The sequence below is a fragment of the Neolamprologus brichardi genome, chromosome 3, assembly GCF_056152115.1.
Source record: "Neolamprologus brichardi isolate AB-2024 chromosome 3, ASM5615211v1, whole genome shotgun sequence".
Classification (NCBI taxonomy): Eukaryota; Metazoa; Chordata; class Actinopteri; order Cichliformes; family Cichlidae; genus Neolamprologus; species Neolamprologus brichardi.
Genome location: NC_142106.1, coordinates 33,306,035 through 33,316,787, shown reverse-complemented (window position 1 = coordinate 33,316,787; position 10,753 = coordinate 33,306,035). Strand labels below are relative to the sequence as shown.

Below are 10,753 nucleotides of genomic sequence, written 5' to 3'. Positions count from 1 at the left end.
TTTCCCGAACACTGCTGCTGCCGCTGCAACCCCTTGACCTGTCTGTCGACCCTTGTTCCCATGGCAATTAGTTAGAAACCTTGGCCAATTATCGGCTGCTCTCAAACTCGGGCTTAACAAAGTGCTCAGAGCGGCCGACGGCGTGCCACCACTTTCCTAAACCCCCTCAATAGCTGAGAGAGATTTGTGTGATGGGTTAATAGCGGGATAGTAAAAGCACTGCAGAGGCGACATTGTTGAGTTCATGTTGGTTTATAGTGCGCTGAGACCCTGCTGAACGTTTCATAGAGAAGGGTGTCTATCATGGGATAAGGGCAGCATAAAGAGGACTCCACAACAAGCAGCCATAAAAGCCTGGTACATGCTGCACAACCTGTTACACACTGCCAGGCGAGAAACAGAGATCGAGTGTCTTTCTATTCTGCGTGTAGGTGACGCGTCCCTTCAAGAATGTGGTTCTCTTCCTCTCGCCGTTTGCTTCAATTTCCCCCTCTGCCTGCTTACTTCACTCGCACAGCCGAGGAGCTGTCGCTTGAGGAATCTGGAAAACACCAGTGGGGAATGAGAGGAATTTCTGCTTTTCGTTTTTCCTTAACCACCCCCTCACTCCTTTCGCTCTCTTTACTTTGGACGCCTCTGCACAGCCGGGCTCTTGAGTTTTCTCTTGTTTCTGAATGCAGCCCAACAATAACAACCTCTCATAAACAATGGGGCTTGTTGATTTGGGGGTTGTGAAGGAGAGTGGCCGTTGCTGGCCTGCGCTGTCAGTTTTGCTGGCAGCGGGCCTCGCGAATGGCCCTAAAAGCTCGAAAGTACAGGCTACATCGAGGACTGTGAAAGATTTAAGGGCAACTTTAAATATGCCCCATCTCTGAAGGACTATAAACACATGCTTTAGTTCTTTCTTAATCTATCTTTCTTCCAGAAGGACTTTGATGGACCAAACTCTGAAAGGGGGATGCTGGTCAATGTCAGGAAACCACAAAAGTACAGGAGGGGGAAAAAAAATGGCAGTTTTGGAATTCTCTGCTTTTACAGCACCCGTGGACTCGTAAAGCCAGTCTGGATCACATCGAGGAGGATTTGAACAAGACGATGGTGGAGCCGTGCCCCGTCCTTTCAGCCTATGGGCAAAACATAGCCGGTCACATGTCATTTAAACAGCAACAGTTAAACCCCGCCTGCGTGACAGGGAAATGATAATACAGCGACGTGTCCTGGAATAACTCTGTCTCTACTGTTTCCATTTTGGAAGATGATACCGCACATTTCTGGACATTGTCCCTCATCTGCTGAACCGATTTAATGACTCTCACATCAACTAAATCAAAATAAAATGTTAAAAGGGATTCCTGTGAATGAGATGGGTAAACAAACCACTGCATTTTATTATAATTTCCTACAGGCTGCATACCAGAGCAAAGCTTTTTTGGAAATACAATGGTTTTTCCAAAATATCTCAGATGCACAAACAAGACTTAACACAGTCCACTGCCTTTAGCGGGAACACACAGGAGTGGTGCGCCCTCATGTGGGCAACAGGAGACCAGCAGGTGGCTCTAGGTTGAATTTAGGGTAAAAACAAAACAGCCATTGTTTTGTATCTGTGCTTCTGTGTAGCTAGCCGTCCTCCATCTAAACACAATATAATAAAAAGATATCCACGTTTGGGTTCTTAAGTAGTCGATTAGAGTTTATTTAACAGGTAACTTATCACTCAACAGTCATTCACACACACACACACCAAGCACATATCAAAAAGACAGTCTGCAGCAGCGTCTCAGTGAAGGGGTCACTGTGGTCATCATTTGTTTGCAGCCTTGAATGGATCAGACCATATCTTCATACCTTCAGACAAAAAAAGAGACACAGAGACAGAGAGCTCTCATTAATAATAATCACACACATATATAGACTGTATCAGTCTATCAGTCATGGATTGGCCTCTCCAGATGCTGGACCTCAACATCGTTGAAGCAGTGTGAGATCATCTTAACAGACAACAGAACAAAAGGCAGAAGCCTGGAGAACTATTCTTGAAGACTACTTAAAGAAACGACAAGAAAGCTAACTTGAGGCAACTGCTGTTGTGATTTAGTGCTATATAAATAAAATTGAATTGCGTAAGAGTGTTCAGGCTGTGATGAAGAATAAAGGTGGTCATACCAAATAGTGACTTTCAAACTCATTAGGATTGTACAAACTCTGTTTTTGCCTTTATATACTGTAATTCCATGTATGTTTGCACAATAACTTACTGAAGCCGTTTCCCATTTTCATCGCAAAATATAAAGAAATGAGGAGTGTTTTAAGACCTTTGCACAGTACTGTACTTGAGAGAAAATATAACAATAGCGATCCCCTTTACTCTTAAGATATATGTTGTAATTCATGAATTTGTATGTACAGTATGCAAGCTGTACAAACAAGCTGATAACAGATCAAATCTACTAAGCACACTTACCCGCAGGCTGCACATCTGCCTGGTTGATCCCTGCCCGGTTGACCTTTTGGACGTCTCCTAGCAAGGACAGAATAACAGAGCAATTTAGGTAAATGTATGGGAGAAAAACCCCAACAACTTGCAGCTAAAGTCACTGATATAAACAATTTCCTTTGTTTTTTAAACACTACAGCTGGTTATTACCAGTCTTTACTGCCTTCGTGTCCCACGTATGTCAGGACGACAGCTCTCCATGTACCTGATCAGGACTATGTTTGTCTTAGCTGACATAACTCCCTTTAAAACAGGGAAGAAATGTAGCAGTATTAATGTAGTAGCTGGATTTATTCAAGTCAAATAATGTTCATGATCACCTTTGACTCTTAACAGGCGCTCTAACTGAATGTATGTGCTAGATAAAATGAGTTACCTCAATGGCACTCTTTATGCTAGCTAAGCTAAACAAACCTACACGGACTGCTTATCATTTGTGGAGTAAAATGACATTTAGCTCAGCCGTAACTAAGGAGAATTATAAACGACATTAGGTCAGGCTTTCTAAACTAATTGTGTAACTAAATAAAAGCAAAGAAAGCCAACTTACTGTACTCGTCTTTGTGTGTGAGGGGGTAAAAAAATATGGGGTAAAACGCAGCAGCAACGGCCGTCACAAACCCTCCAAACACCAACATTATTCTCGTGTTTTTAGACATTTTCTCTGCTGGGTAGAAAAATATCACTCTCACCTCCAAATGTGCGCACTGTTTACACTGACTGCTTCCGGTGAAAAGGTCACTGGTGCCTTTAAAAAAAGGCGACACGACAAGTCGGCGGTTTGGTCTGTCTGGGCTTCCGTCGTCACAGTCACATGCCGCAGCACAACAATAATAAGGAAGTCAGCCAAGTTATCTAAGCCGTCTTCTCTCGTATGGGATTAAAAGATGGGATTTGTAGCGGCTGTCGTGTTTGCTGTTTGCTGCTGGTTCTCGCATGGAGTGGCAGGGCAAGAAGAGCCGATTCAGACGTTTGTGATCCCTCACAGTCACATGGATGTTGGCTGGGTGTATACTATCCAGGTAGGTGTCTTTAACCCGGTGTTGTGCCAAAAAGTGATTGTCTGCCAAATACTGATTTCCAATGTTTCTGTGTATTTTTTATGTGTAATATCTTTACGTATGTTCGTAAATACACTTCGGTGAACAGCGTTTACAAAGGGGTTATATAGAGAATTAAAAAATTATCAGTTTTTCAAGTATCTTTACAACTCTGTGTTATTGTACTTACATTATAACCAATCCGGTCCTTTATCCCCACTTAAAATATTTTTACAGAACTATTGTCATATTTGCTGCCATTTCCGCTGTCCTCTTGGCCCACTTACTGTTACAAAAGACATTTTTAATGTTAATGAGATTTTTTTTAACTGCATAAATAAAGGTTATATAAAAGTCACTGCCAAAAACTGATCGCGGCTTCTACCTTGTTACACTAATGTTGTTTGTAGCTCAATATGACTTTATGTCATCCATAAGCGATGCATTTGACACATGTTTCACATATTATAGCCCAACAAGTTACTTATAGCAGTTTAAATATGAGCAATCAGTTTTTGGCAAATACCGGAAATCAGTTTTTGGCAGACAATCACTTTTTGGCACAACACCGGCTAAAAAGTTGAGATGCATATAACGCGGAGATTGGGCTTTAATCTGGGTAAATGTGTTTATAATGTGAGTGCAGGAGAGTATGCACGCCTATGCAGCTAATGTGTACAGCAGTGTGACTGAGGAGCTGTCAAAGGTTAAAGAGCGCAGGTTCATCGCTGTGGAGCAGGAGTTTTTCCGTCTCTGGTGGGACACCGTGGCCTCGGTCACACAAAAGAAACAGGTGAGGATATATATTCACGGCTACGTGACTATGGAGGGCACACGATAACGCCCCAGAAACGAAACATCCCAGCTGTTTTCTCTTAGATTAACCCTGCTGTGGTTTTTGTACAAACTCATCTCTCTTTCTCTCCAGGTACAACAGCTTATCAAAGAAGGTCGTCTTGAGTTCATCATCGGAGGTCAAGTGATGCACGATGAGGCTGTAACTGACCTGGACGATGACATCTTGCAGATGATGGGTAACGCCAAACACTTCCTGCTCCTTCAGTCCACAGCTGCAGCAATAACTTACAGTGGTTCTAAAAATGTGAACAATTCCTGTTAAAATATCAGGTTTCTGTTGTTAAAACAAAAATAAGACCACAATAAACCATCACAAAAACCTGAGATTTTAACAGGGGTGTGTACAGTTTAGTTTTATTTATTTATATAACACCACAGTCACAACAACAGTCACCTCAAGGTGCCTTATTTTGTAAGGTAACGACCCTAGATTAATAGTGAGAAAACCCCAATGATCAAGTGACAGCATATAAGTAAGCGCTTGGTGACAGCGGGAAGGAAAAATCCACAGTAACTGAGAACCTCCCTGCTGTTTCAGAGGGTCACGGCTTCCTGTATGAGACGTTTGGGGTGCGTCCTCAGTTCTCATGGCATGTGGATCCTTTCGGAGCCTCTGCCACCACCCCTGTACTGTTTGCCCTGGCTGGATTCAATGCACATCTCATCTCTCGCATTGACTATGACCTTAAGGATACCATGCAGAAAAACAAGGTAGCGCAGCATAAAAACAACAGTCACATGGTCGTCTCATTCTGTGCTCCAAATATTTATAGCTAATCTAGTTTTATGTTTTCCAACACAGAAACTGCAGTTTGTATGGCGAGGCTCTCCCTCTTTGAAATCACAGCAAGAGATCTTCACTCACACCATGGACCAGTTCAGCTATTGCACTCCATCCTACCTGCCATTCTCCAACCGGTGCTTCATTTTTAGCTTCTCTGCTGCTTTATGTTACATTTGTGGTCGTCATTAATACGGTATATCTTTAATAACTATTCTTGTTCTTCCTTTATGTCTCAGGTCTGGTTTCTATTGGAATGGAGTTGCCTTGTTTCCGGACCCACCTAAAGATGGAATTTACCCCAACATGAGCCTACCTGTGACCAAGGAGACAGTCCATGCTTACGCCAAGACTATGGTGGAGAACATCAAGCAGAGAGCAGCATGGTTTAGAACTAATCATGTGCTTTGGCCATGGGTAAGTCAAAAAGAACTGTAAATCATCCACCCGTCCATCCATCCATCTTGTATCAAATCCAAGTAACAACCTTAAGGGATGACAAATGCAGTTCCCCAAAAGCCCCCAAAAAAGGCAAGCTCCAAAAAGTCAGTGAATTCTTACAAACCTCTTTGTAGAAATGTTAAACTTTGTGTTAGAACCATTTTAAAGCTTGCAATACAAAACTAAAGAACTTCTTTTGTTGTTTTTAAAGATGTTATCTGACAAATAATGTTGCTTGGTGTGGGTAGCGGCACCAATAAACCATAAAAGAAGCAATCTTTTATTTGTTAAGAGAGACTATGACCCTAATCAAGCTAGATATTGTTAGCTGATGACTTACCACTTCACTCTCTTTTCCAAATAATGATCTGTTACAAAGAAAAAACGGGAAACTTCAAAACGAAGTTTCAAAGTAGGACTCTACTGTGGAAGTGTCCATCTTTTATATACAGTCTATGGTAAACGTATCTAAGGTTCGGGACAAAATGTAGGAGTTAGTTTTGTGAAACAGCCTACTCACATGTGCGATCGTCACGTTTTAGGGCTGTGACAAGCAGTTCTACAACTCATCAGTACAGTTTAACAACATGGACCCTCTGATGAAGTACATCAACCAGAACAGCAAAGAGTTTGGGGTAACAGTCCAGTACGCCACTCTGAGTGAATACTTCCAGGCCATCTACCAATCAAATCTAACCTGGGAGGTGCGTGGGAGTGAAGACTTCCTGCCATATTCAACTGGTAAGAAATTGATATCCTAACACGAAATGGTGAAGAGGTTCTCTTCATATAGAGTACTGTGTATTTGAAAACGCGACACGCTGTCTTGTACAAACTTCATGTAAATTGGAAATGTGTCGCACTTTTTAGAGCCCTACCAGGCGTGGACTGGGTTTTACGCCTCCAGAAACGTCCTGAAAGGCGTGGCGCGACAGGCCAGCTCCAAGCTGTACGCAGCAGAGACCCTCTTCGCCGGCTACCGAATCAGCTTCCCAGATGGACCTGTGGCAAAGGATTGGGCCCTGGACAAACTCAGAGCGCTGCGCTGGGCTGTTTCCGAGGTACTCCTGAAAAATAGTGAAATAACAAATACTGCAAGACATATATACGGATTAGAAGGCAAAGCAATCATCATGCTAAATACTTCTCTGTAATTAAGTTCAAACATTCAGTTTGGAGTGGTTTGGTATTCCAGGTGCAGCATCATGATGGCATCACTGGCACGGAGTCTCCCAAAGTGGCTGACATGTACCTGCAGCATCTCCTGCAGGCCATGATGGGAGCAGAGGAGCTCCTAGCTGCTCTCTTTCTGTTGCCCCACAACCTCGAGAGTCCCAGCACCCTTGGCGAGCACTACGCTACAAAAGGTTTCAATAATCTGATATTTCTGCAGTGCTTCCACTTTTTAAAAAAAATAAGTTTTTATAGTAATTAACTGAGCTAAACAGAGCACTTTAGCCAGTGCATGTCTTCGCATGTAAAAGTCAAAAAGGAAGTAAACTGCTCATCGATTTGCTCTGTAGCAGATGTTGATCAGGCTTTGGAGCAGCATGTCATCATTTATAACCCTTTGGCGTGGAACATCACCACAATCGTCAATGTAACCGTGACGCAGCCGAGCGCTGCCGTGTTTGATGATGATGGACAGCCCGTCCCTGCTCAGGTACTGTTGTTTTGATGGTTTCTTTATATGTTGATAGGTGAATGGGAAATATGTGCAGAGATTTACAGAAATGTGCAAACATGCATGAAAATGCAGTATATGATGGGGGGTATCATCACTTTTATAATAGATGGAGTACCTACTGGTCCTGATGTATCTCTCGGGTGCTCTAAAAGGTCTTTACTGGGGTTTTTGCATATTTCTTAAGTATGTAATTTCCAGATACTCTTCATCTTGCTGAAAGCTTTTAAGGCCTTTGTCCTGCATTTATTCAGTTTCCTCACATTCTTTAAGGATGTACTGAGATATCAGGTTGAGATATGCCAAGTTTTCTGCTAATATCTCTTTGAGGAGTCACTCAACACTTTTGCACAGTACCGTATCTTGATAGTAAACAATGCTAAAGCAGATTGTATCAGTACCTATAGAAGCACCTGCATAGCTAAAGCTGGCAGCATTAGCCATCAAGTCCTCTTTAATTATATCAGACTGACTAAGAGTCAAGTGATTAATTTTCCTAAATGAGCAGTTTTATCTGCATTTGTGTGTATTAATCTCAACTCTTCCCCTCTCTCTTTCAGATCCAGGGGTCAGCACACTCCAATGCGACCTACGACCTTTTCATCGTGGTGGAACTTGGAGGCCTTCATTACAGGAAATACTTAATTAAATTCTCAGAGAATTCCAAGGCTTATGAAGCTAAGGCCGTTTCGTTCGAGAGACGCAGCGCGAAGGACCGGGCGAAAGCAGGGAGGCGACTACTTCCTGTTCTCAGCGAATGTTACGAACTCTTGTTCGACCAGGATACCAATCTACTGCACAGCATCACCTATCTGTAAGAGTTTAAGCCTCCATCAGTCCATAACTCTTGTTCAGCTGTCATACTTCAATGAACAGAAGTTGTTTTCACGTGTTTCTGCAACTCTTGTCATCCACGGCAGTGAGGAGAAAAGGAGAGTAATGATCACACAGGATTTCTGGGAATATGATGCCAATGGAGACGTAAAAGCAGGGCCAATTTCTGATAATTACATCTTCAGCGCTAATGGTTCAGCAGTGCGGGCCTACAAGGCTGTGGAAATGGAGATGATCATCTCAGGGAAGATTGTCACTGAGATCAGGCAGTACTTCTACAGGTGAGCAACAGTGACGAGTAGTTTATCATCTATTTACGTAGGTTATATTTTTTGTTATGGGAGTTCTCTTGCTCTTCTCTTACTGCTAAAAGTACCACTAGTTGTTATGATCATGCTCACATTTTGAAACTTCCATGTTCTAGAGAGGAGAGCGATAAAGACTACGCCTACTCCATTACCACTCGTGTCCCAGAATGCTTTGGGACCAAGCTGCCGTGTCACAGGCTGGAGCAGACCTACTCTCTGGGCCCACTCAGCCTCAACACAGAGGTCGTACTCAGGACCAGCACCTCAGTGAAGAACAACAGGACTCTGTACTCGGACGACAATGGCTATCAGATGATGAAGAGGACATACAGGAAATTCACAAACAACACTTTAGCACGAGTAGGTGTTTTCAGGAATGCCTTTCTTGAGACATTTTAGTGCAACATGTCGAATAATCTATATACGACATCTTTTGCAGAACTACTTCCCTATGGTGCGCACGGCTTACATTGAGGATGACCTCAGCAGGCTGGTGCTCGTCAGCGACAGAGCTCATGGTGTGTCGAGCCAAACTGACGGACAACTGGAGGTATAGAAAACAAAAAGACGTGCAAACAAGCTGGCCGGGCAGCCCCTTTACCCAGAAGGCAACCTAACATCTCGTCTTCTGCTCCAGGTCATGCTCCATCGGCGGCTTTGGAACAACTTGCAGTGGAACCTCGGGTACAACCTGACTCTAAATGACAGCTCTGTTGTGAGGCCCACGCTGTGGTTGATGCTGGGCTCTGTGAGTGCCACCTCGAAGCTGTACCAAAGGGAGGCAGTGCAGCTGCAGCACAGACCTGTCGTCATGCCCATAGACCAGCCTCGTAAGTGCTTACCACATGCAGTGGTGGGCCACTAGTACAACCCTGCGAGTCATCGTCCTCATCTGTGGTTTTCATTGTCACGTCAGTAAAATGTCCATACAAGCAGCTTAATTTCAACCTTTCACACCACTTCTCAAACTCTTGTACACTCAGAGAAGCCCTGGCAGGTGAAGGAGCCCAAGCGTGGTTCTCCGTTGCGTTCGGTTGTTCTGCCGCCCAACCTCCACCTGCTCAGCCTCAGCGTCCCCGGGTGGAACTACTGCTCCAATCACAGCGTTCACCTCAGCCACATACAGTCAGGTCAGCTGTGAGAAACTGTGGGCTAGTTTTTATTACTGTTTTGCAGATTTCCACTGTTTGATTTAATTTCCGTGTGGCCTACATACAGGTAAAGATTTGCACTCGCAGCCAGACTATGATCGGATCCTGTTGAGAATTATGCATCTCTTCGAAGAGGGAGAGGACCCCGAGCTTTCGAAGCCAGTCACCATAAACTTAAAGGTGCAGATTAAAAAAAAAAACAAAAAAAACCTTAAAAGTGGAGATTTTCATTTTTTTGACTCTTGTTTATTTTGGTTTTTTTACAACGGTGAACAGGAAGCTCTACAAGGCATGGGCGAAGTGAAGGGTGTGGAGGAGCGTTCTCTGACAGGGACCTGGGATATCGCCAGTCTGCAGAGGTGGAAGTGGAAAACCGCAGATAACTTGAAAAACGGTGAGAAACACAGAATATATCTGAACTGATTCAGTTTTTATAAAAAACAAAACAAAAATAATCCCTTCACCCATTTTTGCTTTCTCTCTCCTTCAGACAACAAAAAGCAGCGGACACGGGATGACAATTTCACTGTGACTATCTCCCCCAAAGAGATCAGGACCTTCTTTGTTCACTTTGTCTCCAGGAACTTTTAGGCTGAGCTTTCCTTTGTCTTCTGTGAAGATCACCAAGCTTTAGATAAATCACAGCAGCACAATATAAAGCCTCTTTATCCTTTGCTGCACTGTTCACTAATGCTCTTTTTGCACATGTGTTGATTTGTTGATCGGATGTCAATTTGCTGTGCCTGTTGAATCAGAATAAAATGATTGTTTTGGTTCAAATGTCTGACTTCACTCTTACATAACGTCACCTGATGGTGCACTTGTGTCAGCTGCTAATCACCAATTCAGCGTCTTCGCTTCCCAGGCCCATCATATACTCAAATTCATTCATTCATTCATTATAGGCACACACATTAAGTCCTGTAGCCCATGTGTAGTGCTGTTGTGCATTTTCCTCTGACTTCTGGCATCAACAAAATATTTCCTTCCAGAGAAAATGTCCAGTGCTTTTCAGACCTCTGCAGATCAGCAGTTCTGACCAACAACCGTGGCATGTTTAGAGTCACTTAAATCCCCTTTAGCTTCTCAGTTTGAACTTCAACAGCTCACCATGACCATAACTGCATGTCTAAACGTATTCTGTTGCTGCCATTTGATT

General features: G+C 43.3%; 2 protein-coding genes across 2 annotated transcripts; one reads left to right on the top strand and one right to left on the bottom strand.

The window, feature by feature from the left end:
* Nucleotides 1-1,672: 1,672 nt before the first annotated feature.
* Nucleotides 1,673-3,290, bottom strand: smim20 (small integral membrane protein 20). Its single transcript, XM_006801707.3, has 3 exons — nucleotides 3,048-3,290; nucleotides 2,465-2,521; nucleotides 1,673-1,848 (listed from the first exon to the last, which is right to left on the bottom strand). The coding sequence occupies exons 1-3, from the start codon at nucleotides 3,154-3,156 to the stop codon at nucleotides 1,805-1,807; spliced, it is 210 nt and encodes a 69-aa protein (XP_006801770.1). The 5' UTR covers nucleotides 3,157-3,290; the 3' UTR covers nucleotides 1,673-1,804.
* On the top strand, nucleotides 3,208-10,374 carry man2b2 (mannosidase, alpha, class 2B, member 2). Its single transcript, XM_006801708.3, has 19 exons — nucleotides 3,208-3,519; nucleotides 4,184-4,330; nucleotides 4,466-4,571; nucleotides 4,934-5,106; nucleotides 5,198-5,313; nucleotides 5,416-5,593; nucleotides 6,160-6,358; nucleotides 6,488-6,678; nucleotides 6,813-6,984; nucleotides 7,141-7,280; nucleotides 7,862-8,115; nucleotides 8,222-8,416; nucleotides 8,560-8,803; nucleotides 8,883-8,993; nucleotides 9,081-9,273; nucleotides 9,427-9,573; nucleotides 9,662-9,774; nucleotides 9,871-9,988; nucleotides 10,085-10,374. The coding sequence occupies exons 1-19, from the start codon at nucleotides 3,385-3,387 to the stop codon at nucleotides 10,183-10,185; spliced, it is 3,033 nt and encodes a 1,010-aa protein (XP_006801771.3). The 5' UTR covers nucleotides 3,208-3,384; the 3' UTR covers nucleotides 10,186-10,374.
* Nucleotides 10,375-10,753: the final 379 nt, after the last annotated feature.

What these genes read in the sequence shown, in the direction of transcription:
- smim20 (XM_006801707.3), bottom strand. Translation starts at nt 3,156, where the DNA reads ATGTCTAAAAACACGAGAATAATGTTGGTGTTTGGAGGGTTTGTGACG. An exon ending in CACACACAAAGACGAGTACA is followed by an intron (nt 2,522 to 3,047) that starts GTAAGTTGGCTT and finishes TGTCCTTGCTAG; the next exon opens with GAGACGTCCAAAAGGTCAAC. An exon ending in GGCAGATGTGCAGCCTGCGG is followed by an intron (nt 1,849 to 2,464) that starts GTAAGTGTGCTT and finishes TTTTGTCTGAAG; the next exon opens with GTATGAAGATATGGTCTGAT.
- man2b2 (XM_006801708.3), top strand. Translation starts at nt 3,385, where the DNA reads ATGGGATTTGTAGCGGCTGTCGTGTTTGCTGTTTGCTGCTGGTTCTCG. An exon ending in TGCGCTGGGCTGTTTCCGAG is followed by an intron (nt 6,679 to 6,812) that starts GTACTCCTGAAA and finishes TTGGTATTCCAG; the next exon opens with GTGCAGCATCATGATGGCAT. An exon ending in GACAGCCCGTCCCTGCTCAG is followed by an intron (nt 7,281 to 7,861) that starts GTACTGTTGTTT and finishes TCTCTCTTTCAG; the next exon opens with ATCCAGGGGTCAGCACACTC.